The sequence below is a fragment of the Ipomoea nil genome, unplaced genomic scaffold, assembly GCF_001879475.1.
Source record: "Ipomoea nil cultivar Tokyo-kokei standard unplaced genomic scaffold, Asagao_1.1 scaffold0987, whole genome shotgun sequence".
NCBI lineage: Eukaryota > Viridiplantae > Streptophyta > Magnoliopsida > Solanales > Convolvulaceae > Ipomoea > Ipomoea nil.
In genome coordinates this window covers 302,920-327,923 of record NW_017617415.1, presented here as the reverse complement: position 1 = coordinate 327,923, position 25,004 = coordinate 302,920, and the positions used below count along the sequence as shown (strand labels likewise).

Genomic DNA, 25,004 nt, shown 5'->3' with positions numbered 1-25,004 from the left:
TTTGTGGTCCGTGACAATATGATGTTATCATTGTACTATCGTTTTAAATCCTTAATATATGTTGTCTTGTACTTGTATGTTAACGATTGCCTTTGCAGACTTCTCTACTGGTTCTATTGGCACCACACTCAATTCAACCTTGTGGCAAACACATTTTATGAAAAAAGATCAACATCAAACGTTTACCAGTACACAAAAAACTATAATTAATAGCAAAGACACAACTCTTTTTTCTTATATCACTGCACCACACATTTTTTAGAGCTAGAGTGTTAGACTGCCCATTTACCGGCCTCCCCGAATAATCCTCTGATCACATGATGTGGTATGAGACTTGGCATTTACCGGCATCTGTCCAATAATCACATATTTATACTCATAATGAAACATGTTGTAATCAAGCTAAACTAAAGGGAAAGAGTTATAGCTTAGCTTACATCTCTCATTTGTTGATCAACTTCCATTTCTCCTGATTTCCCCAGAAATTTTCCCTTGATCATTTCTGATTCAGTTAGCCCCGGGGTTATGATGCTTATTCCGATATCTGATGAGAGGAGTTATACTCTTAAGGTCTCATGAAAGCTTACAACTACAGCTTTGCTTGCCTAAAATAGCAAAGACCATTTGAACATAATAAACAAACTATGAGAGAATATAACACCTTTGTTTTTGCTTTCGTTTCACACATAATTTGAGCTTTCAAAACATGATTCGCCAATCTTGTAACAATTAACTTTGTACCATTACATAGTCCTAATGAGTAATCTATATTTCTCAATAGCATCACAAGTAAACCAACTTTTATAGTCAAAATGATTGTATTACTGAACTTATTTTGTTAATCTAGCCTAAATAATACCTAAACTTATTATTTTTTAATCAGATGTCTCATCAAACATTTTTTAGTATTATGTTTAAATGTTAGTAATGAGTTTGTAACAGTTAATTAATTTTATTTTTATATTATAGAGCTGATTGTTAGTTTGGAGACCTAAAATTTGAAAAAGTAAATTGTAATGCCGTGTGGGAAGACGCTGTTTCGTTATATTCTTCTCCCAAATGGATGGCCGAACGAAAAGAATGGAAGGGAGAAGGAATACAATAATTAAAATTCTGAAATAATTTTGGCAACTCTACTTCTCGAACCAAATTTTGATTGATAAGTCATTTTTCAAACACTTCTTTAATCAATTGAAAATTTACTTGAAGTATAAAGAGTTCTACTATATATATATATATATATATATATATATGTGTGTGTGTGAGTTAATACCTCCAATGGTCCTTCGAGTATTAGGGTATTACCAGGTGTGGTCCTCCGAGTTTAAAATGATCACGGGAGGTCCTCCAAGTTTTAAAAAATAACCACCCATAGTCCTCCGTTAGGATTGTTGTCAAATGGCCGTTAAATGTGAGGGCAAACCGGTCATTTCTCGTATGAGTTAATACCTCCAATGGTCCTCCGAGTATTATGATATTACGAGGTGTGCTCCTCCGACTTTAAAATAACCACTAGACGTCCTACTAGTTTAAAAAAATTATCACCCGTGGTCCTCAGTTAGGTTTGCTGTCAAAGGGGCGTTAAGTCTGTGGACAAAGTTGTCTTTTCACCTATATTTCTTCCTCATTCATTCACAGCAATGGTATGTCTGCAACATTTTCCCCCCAGATGCTTCTTGAAATCCTCCACCATCGCCTTCACGTCCAGTTTCCTGGTCATTATCACTAGATCCTTTTCTGTATCCACTTTCACCACTTTTTCTTAATCAAGCATACCACATTCATGGAGTAAAAGGAAAAGTGGAGTACATGTATAGGAAAACTTTGTGCCCAAGAATCAGCATAGAGAGCTACCTGATAAGTGTCAAAAACACACATTTTCAAGATCCATTAAGGGTGAGTTTAAGCTATAAACAATCCTTTGTGTACCATTCTTAGGCCATTTAAGCTAATACTAGTAGTTGCACCCGTGCGGTGCACGGCAATATGTATACATATTATAATATATAGTATAATATCAAAAAAAAAAAAAAAAAAAAAAAAAAAAAAGGTAGTCAACCATTTGAAATTTATTAGACATTATTGAATACTTCTTTATATACTACTTTTCTAGTTCATCTCTTGCCATGCGAAATGATTTTACCAATACATTATTGTTATCCAAATCTTGCTGAATATCATTAACAATTTCTATATAGACATAACTCATACGGTATATTCTATATATATATATATATATATATATATATATATATATATATATATATATATATATATATATACTAATAAGAGCCCAAGAGAGTTAGGCCTATAATGGATAGAAAAAATGACGGTCAAATTTTTTAATCAAATGAATGGCTCAGATTGATTAGATTTTAATTTTTTCTTGAGATTTCCTAATTTATCCTTAATGAATATGATTATCCGTTAACTTTTCCGTTAAATATTATCTTTTCTGTTAATTTTTGTTAGTTCACCGTTAACATACTCATTGATTTCAATAAGAAAGGTCTTAGATTCAAACCCCATCCCAATCAAAGTTGACATAATTAGTAGTTAGTACTCTATTTTACTCTAATTAAATTAAATAATAATTTAGTAGCTATAACAAAATATAATACACATGCATTTCTTTAATTTAGAATTATGTGTCTACATTGCCTTTAATAAAAAAAAAATTATTCATTATCAATAAATTAAATAAGAGAAATAATTTCATTAGTTATATTGTCTTTATTTTTCTCCAATATAAAAATTCTTTACATTCAAAGTTCAAATTCATTAATTGATTATATTCGCTACATTGTCCCTACAATGTCTTTATTAAAAAAAATTATTCATTATCAATAAATTAATTAAGAGAAATAATTTATTAGTTATATTGTCTTTATTTTTCTCCAATGTAAAAATTCTTTACATTCAAATTCATCAATTGATTATATTCACTACATTGTCTATTATATTTTTTGTGCACTATTTTTTAATTATATATCAAAGTTATAATACAAAATAATGTTATATATTTATTTACCAAGTATTTTATTAATACCACGAAAAAAAATTAAAAAAATTAAATTAATAAACCGAATCATATTAACTACTTGATGAACCCAACAGGGTAGCTCAAGTGGCAAATGAGCTCTCTTTGTGGGGAAGAATTTTGGGATAAACCGAGTTCAATTTCCACAAGTGATGATTCCCTTTGGGCCAGCTTCTGTGCCTCTCAGAGCGAACCTGGTGGACCTGGACCGTTAAACGGACATAGAAAGACCCGGATCACAATGTGGTTTACACAAATATATATATATATATATATATATATATATATATATATATATATATATATATATATATATATATAAAACATAGAAAGACCCGGATCACAATGTGGTTTACACAAAATATATATATATATATATATATATATATATATATATATATATATATATATATATATATATATATTAAGTACTTGAGATCTTTGTTGACAAAGAGAGTATTCAAATCACACAACAAATTGAAGTAAGAAACTATCTCGCAATATCCTTGTTTGACAATGGTTAGCGTTAGTGGCGAATTATATCAACGGTTGGTAAAAAAGATATTTAAAAAAAATTTGTTGTTTAAATTAACATTTAAAATGACCTAAGGGTATACATATAATAATAATACTAATAATAATTTCTTTTTAAAATATAGATGTATTTTGGGGAAATCATTCTAAAAAACGCTAAGTGAAAATATTGTAAATTGCAATGTTTGTATTTTCAGTGGTTTGGAACAAATTCTTGCTTCAAACTGTTGTATAACCAAAACACTTTCTTTAGCATTTTGATTTTTGGATAACATCATATTTACCAATCATCCAATATCTTTGGGTTAAATTATAATTAAAAAATTTAAATTTTTACTACATCTAAATTCCTTAAATTAACCAGGACTATGTGGTCCAATGGTACCCGGGTTGGACTTCCATTTGGAAGGTTGTGAGTTCGAGCCTCAGTGGAGGTATTATTAGCTCTTTGTGTTTCAGTAGGTTGAGAAAGTATATGAACAGATACTGCAATCTAATAGAGCTAGTAGCATTCAAAAAAAAAAAAAGGAATTTCTGTATCCATAATAATTTATTCAGCAATAATGGTTAAACTAAATGAACACTGAGCAAAACACCTATAGGACTGGTATCATTGATTCAGATCTTGTATATATGTGCATTCATTAAATTATTATAACCCTTTGCAACAAAAATACTTAGTTACTATTTAAAAAAGGTTTAGTAACAATTATAATGAATCTTCTATATTACATTGTATTCATATACTATGAATTACATATTTAAATAAACAAATTAGACATTAAATTACTTATGTTGAACTTCTCATATATAATATTGCATTGATATACTTTTAAATATTTATTTAATTATAAACATTGGGTAGAAAAAATGACGGTCAAATTATTAAATCAAATGAATAGTTCATATTGTTTAGATTTTAATTTTTCCTTGAGATTTCCTAATTTATCCTTAATTATATGATTATCTGATCCGTTAACTTTTTCATTAAGTACGGTTAATTCACCATTAGTCTAATTCTAATATTAAAGTCTAATATAGAATTATAACTACAACATTAATCTAATTCTAATATTAAAGTCTTAATATAACTCTAACCACAAATCCTACTGCCAGAATCTCCTCAAACAATATTAGTATATATTTAATATTTTATGCTTTAATTTTTATTTGATCTCCCTTATGTCCCGTATTTGGTTTCAATCATACTCATACAATTATTTTATTCACAATTATAATCAATCTTGACTATATTATCTTGCATTTGTAAACTTAGAATTACCAATTTAAATACACAAATTCAACATTCAATTATCTATGCATGAACAATTCTAATATAATCTTGTCTTGATATACTTTAAAATACTTATTTAAGAAAAACATTAGGCATTATTCCAATCGTGTAATGCGCGTAAAAAACTAGTATATATATATATATATATATATATATATATATATATATATATATATATATATATATATATATATATATATATATATATATAGTTGTGCATCGTTTTTTGTTATTTGGATCGTATTTGCTTGTTCGCCACATGATTGGTTCAAATTTGAAATGCCCACTATAGACTGCATTAGTAATGTAGTCGGGTTTGTGCATGATATTTCGTTGCATTGTGTGGTACCTACCATCAGTGGCGGACCCAGAAATCTTCTTCAGTGGGGGTGAAAAATTAAACCTAATGAGATATATTTTTAAAAAATGAATTGAAACACTTAGAGACCAAGTCATAAATATTGTTGACTAGAGATAAAAAAAATCAAAATATATAAAGACAAAAAAATATTTAAAACAAAATATAAAACATAATTAATTACATAAAATAGTTTGAATGAAAAACACATTATAAATCACTCATCTCACTATTAATATTAAAAAAAAAAAAAAAAAAAAAAAAAAAAAAAAAAAAGAAGAAGAAGTCTCAATGATACAAATAAAAAATTCAATTAGAATTCTTATTATTAATATTAAAAAATGTCAAGAACAAAAGTTCACTCATCACACTATTAATATTAAAAAATACAAAAAAGAAGCCAAGCAAAAAATACAAGCTGTAGGGTTCAAACTCTAGCCATCTGGACTATTATTATACACAATACAAGGGATTTTAATTGCCATCTAAGCAGAACTAACTATTGGTTAAATCTTAGTATATATATAATATATATATATATATATATATATATATATATATATATATATATATATATAGTACATATATGTGGTGGGTGAGTGGGGGCAGCTGCCCCCACACTAGGTCCGCCACTGCCTACAATAAAAATAAATCATCTGTCAATAAAGATTACAGAATTAGTTTAAAAATTGAAATGACCTCATAATTTTTACAAAAAAAAAATGACTTACCATCTGTACTATCTTGGATATTTTGTTTTGTAATTGGTGCCAATCCTACGTAGAATATATATCAATAGTTTCAAAAAATTAATAATCAGTTTGTACGTAAGGACGGAATATGATACAAAATAATAATTACTTTCTAAAAATTTAGAGATTATTATCATTAAATATTAAACTTACCAGAATTGTCTTTAACGATTTTTGAAATGAGATTACTATTGGAAACTTCTTCAAAATCTTGAAACAAATCTTGATTGACAACATTAAACTGGATAACATCTTTACCCTTACCCATGCGTGTCCTTTTGTTGAACTTTGTGGTACCTAATTCATTTTTAGTTTACAAATTTCATGACATAAAAAAACAATAAATTTCTTAAGCAACTTAAATGATATAAAAAATACTTACCATTGGATATATCCTGTAGAGGTGGTCGTTGGCTCTCAGACATCGTTACGGTACCTTTTATAACATATATAACATTTTGAATGACTAATGTTTTAAATTTGTAACTGGAATAAAAACTATTATGTAATTTGACAATTACAAATAACTAATCGGTAGATATATCGCTTGTTGCAGTGGAAAAATAGGGCTTCCGTCCTCCTAACACAAAATGTCTTGATTTATTGTTGCTTGTCGTATATCCAATGCTTCGTGTACTAATATGTATATTCAAAGATTTTTTATTAACTAAAAAAGACAGAATTTTCGTAAAATGTTATAACCAGTTAATTAAACGAAATGAAATTGTATTAAATTTGAATATGGTAATAATAAATCGTTTACCTGTTGTTAGAGCACTTTTTGGTGTATCATTTGAATTATAGTATGATTGTAGTGTGTACTCCATTTGTGTATTAGAACTCTATCTATCTGTCGCTATGTGTCTCTCTATTACCATATCTCAGGCAAGACTTCCTCGCTGCCACGCAGCTTCTCTTCCTCTGCGTCTCCGGCTCCCCGCCGCCCTTAGGTATCCCTCGGCGTCTCCGGCTCCGCGCCCACGAGCGCCCCTCGCAGTCTTCGGATCACCGCCCACGAGCGTCCGTCGGTGTCTCCAGATCTCAGCACATGAGCGTCCCTCGACGTCTCCGGCCACCAATCCGTATTCTTCGACCTTATCTGCATAAGAACATTCATACCTCAAATCTATAGTATTCAGCCTCAAAATTGATTTCGTAGTCTGTATATGCTAAAAAATTACCGGCTGCATTGTATGTACTTGCTTCGAAACTAATTTTGAACATGCAATTTCTATAATTTAATCTCTCATCTCTCATACATATATATTTCAGTGCAGGCAAGCAGACCCTAGGGTTATACCGTAAAATAAGCAGTTGAGTGAGGTAAAATTACAAATTTAAAATGCATAATTGGCATGCCTTTGTCTGATATGATATGCTTCCTCTTGTTGCCTATGATAACTGAACATTTTATTTGCCTCAATAGTGTTTATTTTTCTGTTGTTGTAATTCTGTTATGCTTGATAGATGTGTTTTTATAGACATATATACTCCTTGCAATGTTTTATTTTTTTTCCCTTGAACTGACATTTTCTTTCCAAGTTGTTGGCATATGATGATAGATCAATCTGGGGAATGGGGATCAGTAATTAATGATTCCTGGATCAATTGTGGGTTTGATAGCTTCTGTTGTTACTTGGATACATTCCTTTTTTCTCTTGAGACCTGCATATTTAAATAGGATGTTGAATTGTATTGGATTAGAAGGAGAGCAGTGATTTACTTTTACCTTAGAGACAGAAATGCTGCTTGTATTGGTGTTATGCTCCTGGTCTATGGGAGTGCCTGATAGTTCACTCTGTAATTTCATAATTTTGTTTTCTCAAAGTTGATTTTTATTTGTTTGCAAGTGATACATGTATTTTTTCAACCTCAATGCTCAACTGATTGAAAATAAAGTTTTTTTTTTTTTTTTTTCTAAAAAAAAGAAAAGGCTTCACTTTTCTTTTTTTTTTTTTTTGGTGAAATGAGGGTTTTTTTTTTTTTTTTTTTCAAAATATGAAGTGTTTTCCTAATGATGGCTGTAAATATGAATGTATTTGAGACTTTACTATTTAGAAAGTATGCAAATACATATTTGAACTCAATAAATTGAAGTCTGTTTGAGAATAAAGCTTTTTCTTTTTTTAAAAAAAAAAAAGCCTTTTTTTTTGTTGTTGAATTCAACTTTTTATTTGTTCAAAATATCTTTTTATTTGTTCAAAATATGAACTGTTTTTCTAATGAACGCTATAAATATTAAAGTGCCGGATACTTTAATATTCATAAAGTAGGTGTAGCCTTTTTTTAAAAAAAAGCTATTGTCAACATAACCTCATCATCTTGCTAATCATCTTCCATCACTTCCTTAGACTGAAATCCTTATCCATATCTAATTAACTTACATTAAGTAGACAACAGAACTGTGTCATTTTTAATTTGCATCTCCTTATGTACTTTTTTGATAACCTAAACCATTAAAAATGTATTAGAAATCCATAAGTATCCAGGAAAAAAAATATATAATTCTACTGTATAATTTGATGGTTTAGGTTATCAAAAAACTGTATGGTTGATAGTGACTGCACCCAAATATTTTGACTTAACAGTTAATCTAACTCTAAACTGTATAATTATATTTTTAAAGTTTTTTTAACCTAAGTTAGCTTATACTATTGATTTTGAAGTTGTTAAGTTTCTGATCCCTGCTTTGATTATAAAGTTGAAGGCAGGATCAGTTTATGATCTACTCTGATGCCTTATTTCTAAACTTTGATGATTGAAAATCAATTTTTGAAGTATATAAAGTATTAATTTAATCATATTTAACATTTGAATCCAACACTTCAGCCCTAAAAGTGAAAACCTTTTTGAACTGATAGTGACTGTAACCTAATATCTTGACTTTTCATTTAATCTAACTTTACACTGTATTTTGTTTAAAACTTGTTTTTACCTAAGTTGATGTGTACTATTGATTCTTAAGGTTTTTAAGTTTCTGATGCCTGCTTTGATTTATTAGGCTTCAAATCTTCGACTTTGATTTATTTGATAGTGACTGTAACCTAAGAGCTAAGATTTTGACTTTAACATTTTATCTAACTTTTAAGGTGTATAATTTTTTTTTGAAGTTGTTTTTACCTAAGTTGATGCCTACCATTGATTCTTAAGTTTTTTAAGTTTCTCATGCATGCTAGGACTTATTAGTCTTCAAATCTCTTCAAATCTGCTACAGTTTAGATAACCAGTAAAAAGTAAGTTAATTTACTGCTTGCCATTTTTTTTTTTATTCTTATGTGTTAAGATTCAATACCTTGCATTTATACTATCAACAGAATCAATAGTACTAACCTTTTGTTCCTGAAATAGGTCAGATAGGGCAGTTACAACCACAAAACCATTTTTAAAATCACCAAATCCAGTAGACTGCGATAGAACAGTGGTAGTATTGACACTACACACAGGACTCTTCTGCAGTGACAACCTAGATGAAAAGTAAAAATCCAAATAAGTAGTAGAAAATGTACTTTTAAAAAATATAGATTAGAGAACTGTCTTCTGCAATAGAATATTTAGTTGTCTTCTGCAAAGACAACTTAGCACTCCATAGTTGAATCACAACAATGATTTGTTCTTTAATATCCTGATTGTAAAACTGATGAATATCAGCAATAGAAAACCCTTCCCATCACATCTTTAGTAATATAAAATATAATTGTCAAAAATTATTTAAAGTTCTATTCTAATTCAGTCATTGATATCCTTCTTTTTACTTTGCAAGGAATGCATGGAAGTTACTCTTGTAGGAAAATAGGAAATACAGAAGTAATAAATTTGATTTGGCTGGGCCTTCACAGGCACCCCTACTAGTAATGATAAGAACCAACATAGGAAGTGATTTTATACAGTGAGGACCATGCTTTGTAAATCTCCTCTGCTCCGAGAGTGGAAAAGAAAATGCCAAGGGTTCCTTCAAAGAGAACAATGCTTCTTTACAAAAAAGGATCTCCCTTATTGTTCAATTCAAAAGCTCCCACAACCCCATTCTATAACTTGACAAAGACTCAGTTTTTCTGCACCTACTTATCAAAACTCAACGAGCCACTACAAACTCATACACGAAATTTTTGTAATGAGTCCCCAAGTATGCACAATGAACTGAGGAAGGGACCTGGCCTCATCCACCTCAAAACTGAACCAGAAGAGTTGGCAAATGATCAGAACAAAGATGAATTCACCACTGATGTTGAGAAGGTATATAGAATTTTGAAGAAGTTCCACTCTAGGGTTCCAAAATTAGAACTTGCTTTGCAACAGTCTGGTGTTGTTGTGCGGTCAGGATTGACAGAACGTGTATTGAACCGTTGTGGTGATGCTGGGAACTTGGGGTACAAATTCTTTGCGTGGGCTTCGAAGCAACCTGGATATAGGTATAGCTATGATGTGTACAAAGCTATGATCAAGATTTTAGGAAAAATGAGGCAGTTTGGAGCTGTTTGGGCTCTTATTGAGGAGATGAGAAAAGAAAGTCCTCAATTATTATCCCCTGAGGTGTTTGTGATTTTAATGCGGAGATTTGCCTCAGCTAGAATGGTGAAGAAAGCTATTGAAGTTTTGGATGAGATGCCCAAATATGGTTGTGAACCAGATGAGTATGTATTTGGATGTTTGTTGGATGCTTTGTGCAAGAATGGCAGTGTAAAAGAGGCATCTACATTGTTTGAGGAAATGAAATTTAGGTTTAAGCCTACAATTAAGCAATTCACATCATTGTTATATGGCTGGTGCAAAGAAGGGAAGCTTATGCAGGCGAAAGTTGTGTTGGTGAGAATGAGGGATGCTGGTTTTGAACCTGATATTGTGGTCTATAATAATTTGCTTAATGGGTATGCTGTGGCTGGAAAAATGGCTCATGCATTTGATCTTTTGCAGGAGATGAGAAGGAAATCTTGCTATCCCAATGCAACTTCCTTCACAATTGTAATTCAAGCACTTTGTTCACAAGCAAAGATGGAGGAAGCTATGAGGGTATTCATGGATATGGAGAGAAGTGGCACTGAGGCTGATGTTGTGACATACACCACTTTGATAAGTGGGTTCTGTAAGTTGGGGAAGACTGATCAAGGCTATGAGCTTCTAGATAGGATGATACAGAAGGGGTATATGCCTAATCAGACTACTTATTTGCACGTCATGCTTGCGCATGAGAAGAATGAAGAGTTGGAGGAGTGCATGGAACTTATTAAGGAGATGCAGAAGATAGCTATTTTCCCTGATCTCAGCATCTACAACACTGTAATTCGGTTGGCATGCAAATTGGGAGAAATTGACGAAGGTATGCGAGTCTGGAATGAAATAGAAGCAAATGGGTTAAGTCCAGGGGTTGACACCTTTGTCATTATGATTAATGGTTTTATTGAGCAGAGGCGTCTAGTTGAAGCTTGTGATTTCTTTAAAGAAATGATTGGAAGAGGTCTTCTATCAGTTCCTCAATATGGTACTTTGAAAGACTTACTAAATTCTCTACTAAGAGAAGAAAAGCTTGAAATGAGCAAAGGTGTGTGGAGTTGCATTGTGACTAAAGGTTGTGAGCTTAATGTATATGCATGGACAATTTGGATTCATGCACTTTTCTCTAAAGGGCATGTGAAGGAAGCATGCTCATACTGTTTGGATATGATGGATGCTGGTGTGATGCCTCAGCCAGACACATTTGCCAAGCTCATGCGCAGTCTAAGAAAGTTGTATAATAGACAGATTGCAGCGGAGATTACAGAGAAGGTTAGGAAAATGGCTGAAGAGCGACAAATAACTTTCAAGAAGTATAAACGACGCGGAGAAAGGGACTTGAAGGAGAAAGTTAAGGCAAAAACTGATGGAAGGAAGAGGAGAGCTCGTAGGCGCCGTTGGGGCAGCAAGCTAACATGTTGTGATGCAGAAGCTTAATTCCTTTATGATTTGAAAGAATTTGTTTCATTAAATTAATATAAGAATACTATATTCTGTTCCCTTCAACAAATGATTTTTATGTTCTGTAAGCTCTGTTGTATTTTCATGGGCTTTACTTTTCTCAGTAGCTTTCTGAAGCACATAAATATGCAGTAGAATTGAAACCATGCAAACATGTCTTCTTTACCAACATATCAACAATTGAATTTGAATTTTGAAATTCTCAACTCTCAAGCTATATGCTGCATTGAAATTTATACTTTCTTGAGAGTGACCCAGTAATAACAACATCAGATGCAAGGAAAAATCTATTATCATTGCAGAACTAGTGTCAAGGTATTTCTGAATAGAGTGATGTTACATTTTCTTCTTAATTTTAGTGGCAATATGTGGTTGGTTCTTTTAATATTTGATTAATGAGTAGTGTTTTTTTTTATGCAAAGTGAGGTAGGTCAATTTACAGAGTTTTATTTTCACAGGAGGTACGGAGTTTTATTATTGTGTCAGGAGGAGGTAAAATTAGAAAGGGCAAATAGCGTTATTCTTCTAATTATCATGCTTCTATTTAAATTTATGTTGGTGAACTTTTATTGCAAAGTTACTTTTCAATTTCTTGAGATTTGATAGTTTGTCAATATCCTTTATATATTTATAATTTTATGATAAATTTAATGGTAACCTAAAAAATTCATGTTAATTTATACATTTCCATTTCAGACGTATACAAATCCCTTGAAAATGGCCTCAGCCCATATGTGATAGTCAAGTAAGCTTCTCTGAAGCTCCAACGTAACTGTATTATGTAAGGGTGCATATGCCTGTTGGTAATACTAAATTCATTGCTTAATAGCTCTATATCATCATTATTGTTCCAGGAAAACCTTTGTCAGCCCGGAAGACGTAGCTCAAGATGTATGCACTTTCAATTATTGCATGTGTTTGATTGATCTTTTACTTTATAAATTCAGTTTGATGATTGCCATCTTTTTTCTTCAGATTGTTGTTCAGAGAGGCAGTTCAAGGGGTATACATTTTAGAGGTGCAGGGCCTAGAGAAAAGGTTTTTACTATTTCATTCTCTTATCTCCATTCTCGAGAGGGCATTTACAAGAGGATGTTGACAAGGATCTTATCTCCATTCTCTTGGTGAAACTCAATCACAAGTGGATCAAGACTCAAGCAGGCTATCGATCTCCAAAACAATGTTTGCTATTTGGTTCTAGTTGGAATAGTGGGCTGAAGCAAGAAGATGGAGCCTTCATAGATAACAAGTTTTACGGCGGCCCTAATTTTCTGTCATACATGAATGAACTTGAGGCTTTGGGGGTAGTGGTTGAGGCGAAAAATGGATGCTCCTTGGTTGCTGATTACCTTGATGTGCACTCTAATCGTTCCGCTATCAATCGGATATATACTTACTTGAACGATAACAGTTGGGTTCCTGGCAGTGATGTAAGTGCAAAGATATGGATTCCCAATGGGGAGAATAGTGGAAAGTGGGTGAGTCCTAAGGATTGTGTTCTCCATGATAAAACCAATCTTTTTGGTTCACACTTGTTTGTCTTAGACAAGTATTACAGCAATGAATTGCAGTTTTTCTTCAGCAAATTGGGAGCTAATAGCAATCCTAGTCTGGAACACTACTTGAAGCTTTGGAAGGAATGGGAGTGTGCAGAGAGGAGATTACTGCCTTCTGAGTGCTGTGCCTTTTGGGAGTTCATAGTTAACCATTGGAGCTCAAAGACACAGAAACTTGTTGTAGAGAATCTATCCAAACTTCCTGTTTGTTCAGTCCAGGATGATGGGATTTTGTTGCTTGACAAAAACGACGTTTTTATAGCCGACGATCTCTACAAGAAGGAACTTTTTGAACAAAGCTGTGTGGATCCTCTGTTTATTTGGTTCCCCCAGCCAAGCCTGCCATCCCTGCCCAGAACCAAGCTTTTCAATATCTACAGAGAAATTGGTGTTGGGGCTTTGTCAGAATCTGCCCAGAATATGGGACTTTCTTCAATCGAGTGTGCCGGGCTGGAACTGGTCCATCCGGATATGGTCTTCATTGGGAAAACCATGTTCACTCTCATTCTTGGTTTCCTAGCTCAGCCTTCTCTGGAGATGGAAGCGGAGAAGAGGCATGAGTCGGTGTGGCGGCTCTTGAACACCAGCTTTCTGAAGCTGAAAGAACCCATTGCTGTGGACTATAGGCTATCACTCTCGTCTGGAAAAACTGTATTTGCTAAGGCAAGGAGAATGATGGTGTGGGAGAGAGAGAGGTCCAAGTTCTTCATTGCAGAGACTGAAAAATGGGATGGTTACAAAAGTGTCCTGGAATTTGCTAGTTATTACTCAGAAGAAGTTTCCAAGGGGATATTATGGGAGAAAGAAGATGCGGTGCGTGAGCTTGGTGAACTCATCAGGTTGGGGTGCATCGTCAAGTTTGATAAAGTAGCTATCAGCTTCCTGATGAAGCTACACAACCTTCAGGTTTTTAAGGAAGATGAACTGTTTTTGTCTTCTGTTTTTCCTGCTCAGTAGATTGTTGGTTTTTAAGGAAAATGATGTTATCGTTAATGTATTTTGTTTTGTTTTTAAAACTATGTTATGATGTATTGTGCACTTTTTGTGGTCCATTGTACTATCTTTTTAAATCCTTAATATATGTTGTCCTGTACTTGTATGTTGATCAACTTCCATTTCTCCTGATTTCCCCAGAAATTTTCCCTTGCTCATTTCTGATTCAGTTAGCCTCGGGGTTACAATGGTTATTCCGATATCTGATGGGAGGAGTTCTACTCTTAAGGTCTCATAAAAGCTTACAACTGCAGCTTTGCTTGCCTAAAATAGCAAAGACCATTTGAACATAATAAACAAACCATGAGAGAATATATATATGCAGATTAATAGGAAGAATATATGAGAGAAATGGAAGAGTTGACATACATTATAGAGGCTGAGCGCCTTGGAGCGTTTAGCCAACTACCAGATGATGCAATCACAATGATCCTGCCTTTAATTTACTTCTCTTCAAATGAGGAATTGCAAAATAGGTTGTATAAACTGATCCCCACAAGTTTATGTCCTACACAATTATATTTCATTTTGAAAAGTATCATTTGATTAAATAAACGTAGTTTCATCCTAACATTGTTGTACAGAACACATGCATACTGATCTGAGAGACAAACACAGGAGGATTGGAATTAGCATTGAAGGTGCAAAGTTTGTGATATCATTCCCACATCTTCAAACATGCTTATAATTAGCAGTGTCACTGAAGCGAGTCATTAATACAATTGAGACGGTTTTTTTTATGGGATACAAAAATATGCCACTTTTTAAAAGTATGCATATATAGGAAAAGAGAATTCATGGAATGCATGTTTGGTTAACAAAATAGCTTTTTAAGAAAAAATTAGTTAAAAGGCAAAAAATTATGGTATCATATGTGTGTGTATAGTATTGTAACTGTAATATATAGGTATAATTGTTGTTAACCTCATTAATTCCTTAATCATTTATAATGCATACTAGTTAGTATTATGTTTAAATGTTAGTATTGAGTTTGTAACAGTTAATTAATTTTATTTTTATATTATAGAGCTGATTGTTAGTTTGGAGACCTAAGATTTGAAAAAGTAAATTGTAATGCCGTGTGGGAAGACATTGTTCTACTGCTTCGTTATATTCTTCTCCCAAATGGATGCCTGAACAAAAAGAAGGGAAGGGAGAAGGAATACAATAATTAAAATTCTGAGCATCTCTACTTCTTGAACCAAATTTTGATTGATAAGTCATTTTTCAAACACTTCTTTAATCAATTGAAAAGTTACTTGACGTATAAAGAGTTAATTCCAGCAATGGTCCTCCCACTATGTTGATTTTCCACCATTGGTCCCCGACTTTTAATTTGGACAATTTAGACACTTCACTTTCGAAATCTTTCCAATGTTGATCCTTCCATCAGTTGAAGGTTAAGTAGTCGTTAATTTGAGGGGTAAAGTAGTCATCTCACCTGCTTAGAACATAATTCACCGTTTTTCTCCCTTTCTCCTCCAGTGTTGGTGTTGTCGTGCTGTGTAGAGGCAATGTTGAGCTGAATCTATGTTGTGGTTGTGTCAAAGATGCTGCTCGCAAGATTGTGCAGCAGTGTCACTTGACATGGAACCAATGATGGGGAATCAGAAGCAGGTTCCAATGTCCTTGAGAAGCCACCAGAATCAGAAGTCCTTGAGAAGTTTGCGGACTTCAGCTCCCTGAGACCATCTATTCTTGAGAATATATAGACCAAATCTGAGGGATCTCCTTTAAAGAGAAGGAAGAAATAGGTTATATGGACCAGTGGTGCATAGCATTCATCCCAAACCTCAATTATTTCCTTTCATCTTCATCTCAAATTCTATTGACCCGTAGGAAGGAGTTTGGTGGGAACTAGTTGCTATAGCTAGACCATCGCCACGTAGGCGGGGTTCCCCAGGGCGGCTCCTATCCCGCCGGCGATAAGTCCGGGCCCGGTTTTCTTAGCCAGCGACATGTTATTCGTTTTCGGGTCACTCCACTTCTGCCTCATCATGTCGTACAGCCCCATCCGGGTGGTCGAATAGATCATTTGGCGGAGGATGGTTGCAGACATGCCGAAAAACAGCACGGCGACTAAGGAAGGTAAATTATACTCTAAGCAATTGAAATGACGACTTTACCTCTCAAACTAACGGCCATTTAACCTTCAACTAACGGAAGGATCAACATTAGAAAGATTTCAAAAGTCAAGTGTCTAAATTGTCTAAATTAAAAGTCGGGAATCAATTATAAAAAATCAACATAGTCAGAGGACCATTGCTGGAATTAACTCTACTATATATATATGTACTTCATATTTCGACTTCTTTACTTTTACTTCATAATGTGGCATGAATTATTGTTAGCTTTTACGTGTTGTTCTTACAAAACTATGCTTTTTTGTAAGTCTAGTTGGAAACCTTTCCTAGTTTTGTTTATGGTAATCACGTTGCCTATATGGAAATGTGGTAGTTTTTATGTATTAAGGTTTTGAGAGTATCTTCAAAAAAAGGTTTTGAGAGTATAAAGATAGCTTATGTGGTTCAATTCTGGACAGGGCAGTAGACTTATAGGGACCTAGTACTGGATGTAAAGTGGGATAGCCAGTGGTCATCAACGTTCATATATACATACATTTAAGAATTTACTATATAGAGTCTCAAATTATACTCCCTAACGTGTGACGAACACTAATAGAATATTTATTTTATGTGGACAGTAAATAAATGTATGTTATGTCGAGCCTAGTGGAATTCTTCAGTTGGGAATTTCAACTTTTATAGGAGTACTAGTTTTTTACGCGCATTGCGCGATTGGATAATGCCCAATATTTTTTTTATTTTTAAATAAGTACTTTAAAGTATATCAAGACAAGATTATATTGGAATTGTTCATGCATAGATAATTGAATGTTAAATTTACGTATTTAATAAGCAATTCTAAGTTTACAAATGCAAGATAATATAGTCAAAATTGATTATGATTGTCAATAAAATAATTTTATAGGTATGGTTGAAACCAAATACGAAACATAAGGGAGAACAAATAAAAATTAGGACATAAAATATTAAATATATACTAATATTGAAGAGCTAACTGTTGATTGCCAAACAAGGACATTGATAGTTTCCCACTTCAATTTGTTGTGTGAATTGAATACTCTTCTTGTCAATAAATCCCTCAAGTAGTTAATATGTTTGGTTTAATTATATTTTTTTATTTTTTTTAAAACAATTATTATTATTATTATTATTATTATTATTATTATTATTATTATTATTATTATTATTATTATTATTATTATTATTATTATTATTATGTATCCCCTTAGGTCATTTTACATGTTAATCTAAACAACTAATTTTTTCAAATATCTTTTTACCACCATTGATATAATTCGCTGGTCAAATTTGCTAATATAATCGCTAACTGCTGATTGTCAAACAAGGACATTGCGAGATAATTCTCACTTCAATTTGTTGTGTGATCGATTTGAATACTCCATTTGTCAACAAATTCCTCAAATAGTTAATATGATTGACTTTATTAATTATAATTGTTTAATTTTTTCATGATATTAATAAAATACTTGGTAAATAAATATATAACATTATTTTATATTATAACTTTGATATTTAATTAAAAAATAGTGCACAAAAAAGATAATAGACAATGTAGTGAATATAATCAATTGATGAATTTGAATGTAAAGAATTTTTATATTGAAGAAAAATAAAGACAATATAACTAATGAACTTATTTCTCTTATTTAATTTATTGATAATGAATAATTTTTTTGAATAAAGACATTGGAGACACATAATTCTAAATTCAAGAAATGCATATGTATTATTTCTTGTTGTAGCTAATAAATTATTATTTAATTTAATAAGAGTAAAATAGAATACTAATTATGCCAACTTTGATTAAGATGGGGTTCGAACCTAAGACCTTTCTTATTGAAATCAATGAGTAAATTAACGGTGAACCAACAGAAGTTAACGGAAAAGATAATATTTAACGGAAAAGTTAACGAAAAATCATATTCATTAAGAATAAATTAGAAAATCTTAAGGAAAAATTAAAATCTGATCAATCTGAGCCATTCATTTGATTAAAAAATTTGACCGCCATTTTTTCTACCCATTATAGGCCTAACTCTTTTGACTCTTATTAGTATAGTAGAAACTCTCTTGGACTCTTATTAGTATAGTAGATATAAGATTGACGAGTTCTCTTTTTTTTTTTTTTTTTTTTTTTTAAAGATAGATAGACGTAGACCCATCGGTTCCCGCTTCTTCTACACCCAAAGGGGTCGTTTACTTCATTTCTCTGTTTTTCCATTTCCAGTTTTCCATTTCTCCATTTCTCCAGTTTTCTTTCTCCATTCTTCCAGTTTTCCATTTCTCCATTCCTCCCGTTTTCAATTCTCCATTCCTCTAGTTTTTAATTTCTTAAATTTTTATTTTATTATTAGTATTTTTTATGCGCGATGCCCAAGAAATAGGTGCCCAATATTAGTCCTTTATATTAAAATTTTAAATTTATTTAGATTTTAGATATTTAAATTATTGTAAATAATAATAATAATAATAATGTAAAATATTTTTATAAATTTGATATTTATATTTTAGGAAATAACTAGCATATAATTCTAAACAAGTTTTCCAATTTTCATTTTTCTACTTCTTCAATTCTCCAAATTTTCAGAAAATTCTCCATTTTTCCAAGTTAGTAAACGACCCCAAAATCTCCGGTTTCCACTGCTGTCTGTCTTCCGATATGATGTGATTGATGTCTTTCCATCCATCCATCTATCCCAAGCTTCTCTCACACTACATCAGCCCTTCACCAACTAAGCTTTAGCTACTCCGGTTGATCATCCTTTTTGCAGTATGGCGATGATGATGAGTCCGAAGGATCACATTGAGGATATCCGCAGAAGAAAATTTTCAATCGGAGGAGACCCAAACTCTCTCAGAGAGGACCTCCATCAGGCTGTTAAAAACCTCTCCGCGGAGCTCTACTCCAAGGATGTCCACTTTCTCATGGAACTCATCCAGGTATATACATATATATTAATTTCTGTTCTTCAGTTCATGCCAGGCCAGTTTGTAGCTAGTAGTTAGTCCATTATTTCTTAAGACGTAAGTGATGGATGGTGTGCAGAATGCTGAGGATAATGAGTACGAGGAGGGAGTGAAACCCAGTCTGGAATTCGTTATAACCTCAAAAGATATAACGGAGACGGGAGCCAATGCGACTCTCTTGATATTCAACAACGAGAAAGGCTTTTCGAGGAACAACGTTGAATCCATTTGTAGCGTCGGCCGTTCCACTAAGAAAGGCAGACGCAAGAGTGGCTATATTGGCGAGAAAGGTTTGTTTTTTTTTTTTTTTTTTTTTTTTTTTGTCTTCTCCTTATCATTATCTATTCATTCATTTATAAGAATAAGAACGTATGAGATAGAGTTCTCTGGTCTTGTGTACGTGTTTCAGGGATTGGGTTCAAGAGCGTGTTTCTGATCACTGCTCGGCCATACATTTTTAGCAATGGTTACCAGATTCGATTTAGCGAGGAACCGTGCGACCACTGCGGTATTGGGTTTATTGTTCCAGAATGGGTGGATGGAAACCCTATTCTTGCACAGATTAACCAAATCTATGGTTCTTCAACCAAACTTCCTCCCACAACTCTGGTTTTGCCGCTCAAGTCTGACAAGGTGGCGCCGGTGAAGCAGCAGCTTTCAACCATTCATCCTGAGCTTCTCTTGTTTCTTTCAAAGATAAGGGAGCTTTCGGTCAGGGAAGAAAACCAGGATCCAAAGCTCAATACTGTTAGCGCTGTTTCCATTTCAAGCGAGAGAGATCTTCTGAGGAAGAAAAACATTGATGCTGAGTCTTTTCTGCTGGTTCTTTCTGCTGACGAAAAGGCTGCTGCTGCTGGGAGCAATGGGCAATGCAGTTACCATATGTGGAGGCAAAGATTCCCAGTTAAGCAAGAATGTAAAGTTGGTAGGAGAATGGAGGTTGATGAGTGGGTGATCACCCTTGCGTTTCCTTATGGAGAACGCCTCAAACGTGGAAATATCTCTCCTGGGGTTTATGCTTTTCTTCCTACAGAAATGGTCACCAACTTCCCCTTCATTATTCAGGCCGACTTCTTGCTATCATCATCCCGGGAGGCCATTCTTTTGGATAACAAATGGAATAAGGGAATTCTTGACTGTGTTTCTGTGGCCTTCTTAGCGGCATTCACCTCGTTAGTTAAAGCCAACCAAGATGCTCCAACTTCTACTCTGGTTCATATGTTTAACTTTCTGCCACTTAGAGGTTCTCCATATTCCAGTCTTAACTCCATCAGAGACTCAATCAGACAGAAACTTCTCCAGGAGGATATTATGCCGTGTCAGTCATATACAACACAGAAGTTTTTCCGAAAACCAAATCAAGTTGGAAGGCTAAAGCCTGCGTTTTGGACCTTGGTGGATAAAGCAAGGAAGCAAGGGGTTAGTTTCCTCAACATCTCTTCCCACGGGAAATATATTCTGAACCATGCATTTGATCAGGAGAAGTACTATGACATTTTGAATTTTTTGGATGTAAAGTTTGTAATATACGAGTGGTATTCGAGGAGCATTCAGAGTTCTAATCTTGTCTTGGGTGTCTCAGAGGATCTATACCTGGAACTTCTGTTATTTGTTGTGAACAACTGGAGGTCATTTTCAATGAGGAATATGGTGAAAGTTCCATTGTTGAAGTACATTGACAGTAACCTGCATGTGGCATTGAGTAGCGTTAATTCTGCTTATACAAAAACGCTGTTTCTGTGCACTTGCTCAGATGAAGTATCATGGCTGACAAGTTGGAATAGAGAATTTCGTTGCGTTGGGGGATATTTCATTTCTGAATCAACACAGAAAACACTTCACAGTAGCCCTTCTAATTATAAGTGGACGAGAGTGTTCAATTGGCTTTGCAGTGAGGCGAGTGTGAAGTCTGTAGATGTGCAAAACTATGCAGTTATGATCCGGGACTCACTGATTCATGACCAGAAGCTTGTCCTTGCATATGCTCATTTCCTGTATCACTCCTTCACCCACAAGTATTTGTCTGCAACACAAATTGCTTCGCTTGCTGTTGACATGCCGCTTGTTGATGACTATGGGCGGGTGGCCACTAATAATACGATACGTGTTGTTGTACCTGCAAATGGAAGTAAATGGGTGCATCTTCTTGGTTCATCAAATCCATGGAAAAAAGAGGGTTATGTTGAGCTGGATGGAGAATATTTGCATGCTCAAACATATGCTGGTGTGTCTACCAAGAAATATGAGCTCCTTCAATTTCTTAAGACTTCTGCTGGTGTTTTGGATATTCCCAATTTGCCTCCTCCAGATGTTTCACTATCCAGTATGGCTTCCCCACTAACCAGGGTTAATGCATTCCTGCTTTTACGTTGGATTGGTAAAATGGAAAAGAAAAAGATAAAGATTCCAGAGAGATTCTTGAAATGCATAAGGGAAGGATGCTGGCTTAGAGTGCGTGTATGTGGTAATCCAGGCTACAGGCCCCCATCACAATCCTTCTTACCTTCCGAGTCCTGGGGAGATCATTTGCAGAATAGATCTTTGCCTGTTGATATTCCATTAGTTGATCAAGAGTTTTATGGTGATAAGCTTTCTGGGGAGTATAAAGAAGCTCTGAGAACTGCTGGTGTTATGTTTGAGTTAAACGAAGCCAGTGAATTTATTGGGAAGCACTTCATGTCTCTGTATGCTTCTTCTACATTGACAAAAGGCGATGTCATTTCGATGCTGAATTTCATTAGGTATTTGAGGGCTAGAGTTCTCCCTCCTGATAACTTCATCAACAGTATCAAAGATGAGAGTTGGGTCCAGACAACTCAAGGCTACAAGACCCCAGGCCAATCTGTGTTTCCTGATAAGGAATGGGCTGCTGCATCACAGATCAGCGACATCCCATTTCTTGATCAAATTCATTATGGTCAGGAGATTCTTGCTTACACGGAAGAACTCGAGCTTCTTGGTGTCATCTTTGGTTACAATCAAGATTTCCAGCTAGTAGTTTCCAACTTGAAACCTTCAGGGTCATTGACTTCACTAAGTGCTGAAGCAGCTCTCCTGGCACTAAACTGTATTCGTCACCTAAATTTAGGCTCTTCTGGTAGTCTATGCATTGCCCTCGCGGGCAATAGATGCTTAAAGACTGAGCAATGGATACAGATCTCCTGCTGAATGTTTCCTACCTGATCCAACCTGGGATAGCCTTCTTCAGGTTTTCGATGGCTTTCCTTGTATTGACGAGAAGTTCTATGGGAGTAAAATCAGTATGTTCAAGAGTGAACTTCAAATGTTGGGTGTGGTGGTTAGTTTTGAGGCTGTTAGTAAGTCATTTGCCCAAGTTTTTAGACAGCAGACATCCAAATGCGCGTTGAGTAAGAGCAATGCACTTTCCCTCCTGGAATGCTACCGGAAGTTAAAAGCAAACGGCTTGAATTTACTAAAGTCAGATGAAGATATAGGGAAAGTTATTCAAGAGGTGAAGTGGCTTAGAACAAGACTTGGTAGTGCCTGTACTCCTAAAGAGTGCATCTTGTTTGGTAAAGAATGGGAAGCCATTTCTTCTGTCTCTTTGTTACCATTTCTGGATGATGCTTATTATGACCATGGCATTCTTGAGTACAGAGCTGAGCTTTATAGTATGGGGATCACTACCACTTTCAGAAAAGGCTCAAAGTTTGTTCCTGCAGGGCTCCGATTGCCCAAGAATCATGGTGAAATGTTGCCTTCTGTTGTGTGTTCACTTCTGCTGTGCTTAAGGAATTTACAAGAGGATGTTGATAAGGATATGATCTCCGTTCTCTTGGAGAAACTCGATCATAAGTGGATCAAGACTCAAGCAGGTTATCGATCTCCAAAACAGTGTTTGCTATTTGGTTCTAGTTGGAATGGTAGGCTGAAGCAAGAAGATGGACCCTTCATAGATGACAAGTTTTATGGTGGCCCAGATTTTCTGCCTTACATGAAAGAACTTGAGGCTTTGGGGGTAGTGGTTGAGGCGAAAAATGGATGCTCCTTGGTTGCTGATTACCTTGATATGCACTCTAATCGCGCCACTATCAATCGGATATATACTTACTTGAACAATCACGGTTGGGTTCCTAGCAATGATGAAAGTGCAAAGATATGGATTCCCAATGGGGATAATAGTGGAAAGTGGGTGAGTCCTGAGGATTGTGTTCTCCATGATAAAACCAATCTTTTTGGTTCCCACTTGTTTGTGTTAGACAAGTATTACAGCAATGAATTGGTGGTTTTCTTCAGCAAATTGGGAGTTAATAGCAATCCTAGTCTGGAACACTACTTGAAGCTTTGGAAGGAATGGGAGTGTGCAGAGAGGAGATTACTGACTTCTGAGTGCTGTGCCTTTTGGGAGTTCATAGTGAACCATTGGAGCTCAAAGACACAGAAACTTGTTGCAGAGAATGTATCCAAACTTCCTGTTTGTTCAGTCCAGGATGATGGGATTTTGTTGCTTGACAAAAACGACGTTTTTATAGCCGACGATCTCTACAAGAAGGAACTTTTTGAACAAAGTTGTGTGGATCCTCTGTTTGTTTGGTACCCCCAGCCAAGCCTGCCATCCTTGCCCAGAACCAAGCTTCTCAATATCTACAGAGAAATTGGTGTTGGGGCTCTGTCAGAATCTGCCCAGAATATGGGACTTTCTTCAATCGACTGTGCTGGGCTGGAAGTGGCCAATCCGGATATGATCTTCATTGGGAAAACCCTGTTCACTCTCATTCTTGGTTTCCTAGCTCAGCCTTCTCTGGAGATGGAAGCGGAGAAGAGGCACGAGTTGGTCAGGCAGCTCGTGAACACAAGATTTCTGAAGCTGAAAGAACCAATTGCAGTGGACTATCGGCTATCACTCTCGTCTGGGAAAATTGTGATTGCAAAGGCTAAGAGAATGATGGTGTGGGAGAGAGAGAGGTCCAAGTTCTTCATTGCAGAGATTGAGAAATCGAATGGTTACCAAGGTGTCCTGGAATATGCTACGTATTACTCAGAAGAAGTTTCCAAGGGGATATTATGGGAGAAAGAAGATGTGGTGCGTGAGCTTGCTGAACTCATCAGATTGGGGTTCATCGCCAAGTTTGATAAGATGGCTATCAGCTTCCTGATGAAGATAAACAACCATCAGGTTTTTAAGGAAGATGAAATCTTTCTGTCTTCTGTTTTTCCTGCTCAATAGATTCTTGGTTGGTTGGTATGTTTTCTTCTCTTCTGTAAATGTTTTATGTTATTTCAAATTCTGAAATTTTAGAGTTATTTGTGCACTGATTTCCTTCCATTTTTGTAAATTCAGATTTCGCACTGGTAGTTTGCAATGGTGGTGGGGTGCGGTGGCAAGTGAAGCTCCAACGACTCATATTCTTGTTTGCTTGCATATTTTGTTTTGCATTCTCTTATCAAAATGATGGTATCGTTAATGTATTGGGCACTTTTTGTGGTTAAAA

At 34.4% G+C, this 25,004-nt stretch overlaps 3 protein-coding genes across 3 annotated transcripts; all 3 read left to right on the top strand.

The window, feature by feature from the left end:
- Positions 1 to 9,706: 9,706 nt before the first annotated feature.
- LOC109180069 (putative pentatricopeptide repeat-containing protein At5g65820) lies at positions 9,707 to 12,135 on the top strand. The gene has a single exon (XM_019329569.1). The coding sequence runs from the start codon at positions 9,915 to 9,917 to the stop codon at positions 11,901 to 11,903; it is 1,989 nt and encodes a 662-aa protein (XP_019185114.1). The 5' UTR covers positions 9,707 to 9,914; the 3' UTR covers positions 11,904 to 12,135.
- Positions 12,136 to 12,396: 261 nt separating this feature from the next.
- Positions 12,397 to 24,885, top strand: LOC109180071. The gene is made up of 6 exons (XM_019329570.1): positions 12,397 to 12,419; positions 12,624 to 12,672; positions 12,782 to 12,818; positions 12,903 to 12,965; positions 13,070 to 14,447; positions 24,854 to 24,885. Exon 5 carries the CDS (start codon positions 13,208 to 13,210, stop codon positions 14,438 to 14,440), a length of 1,233 nt encoding a protein of 410 aa, XP_019185115.1. The 5' UTR covers positions 12,397 to 12,419; positions 12,624 to 12,672; positions 12,782 to 12,818; positions 12,903 to 12,965; positions 13,070 to 13,207; the 3' UTR covers positions 14,441 to 14,447; positions 24,854 to 24,885.
- On the top strand, positions 19,278 to 22,719 carry LOC109180013. Its single transcript, XM_019329498.1, has 3 exons — positions 19,278 to 19,524; positions 19,631 to 19,841; positions 19,961 to 22,719. Exons 1-3 carry the CDS (start codon positions 19,357 to 19,359, stop codon positions 22,717 to 22,719), a joined length of 3,138 nt encoding a protein of 1,045 aa, XP_019185043.1. The 5' UTR covers positions 19,278 to 19,356.
- Positions 24,886 to 25,004: the final 119 nt, after the last annotated feature.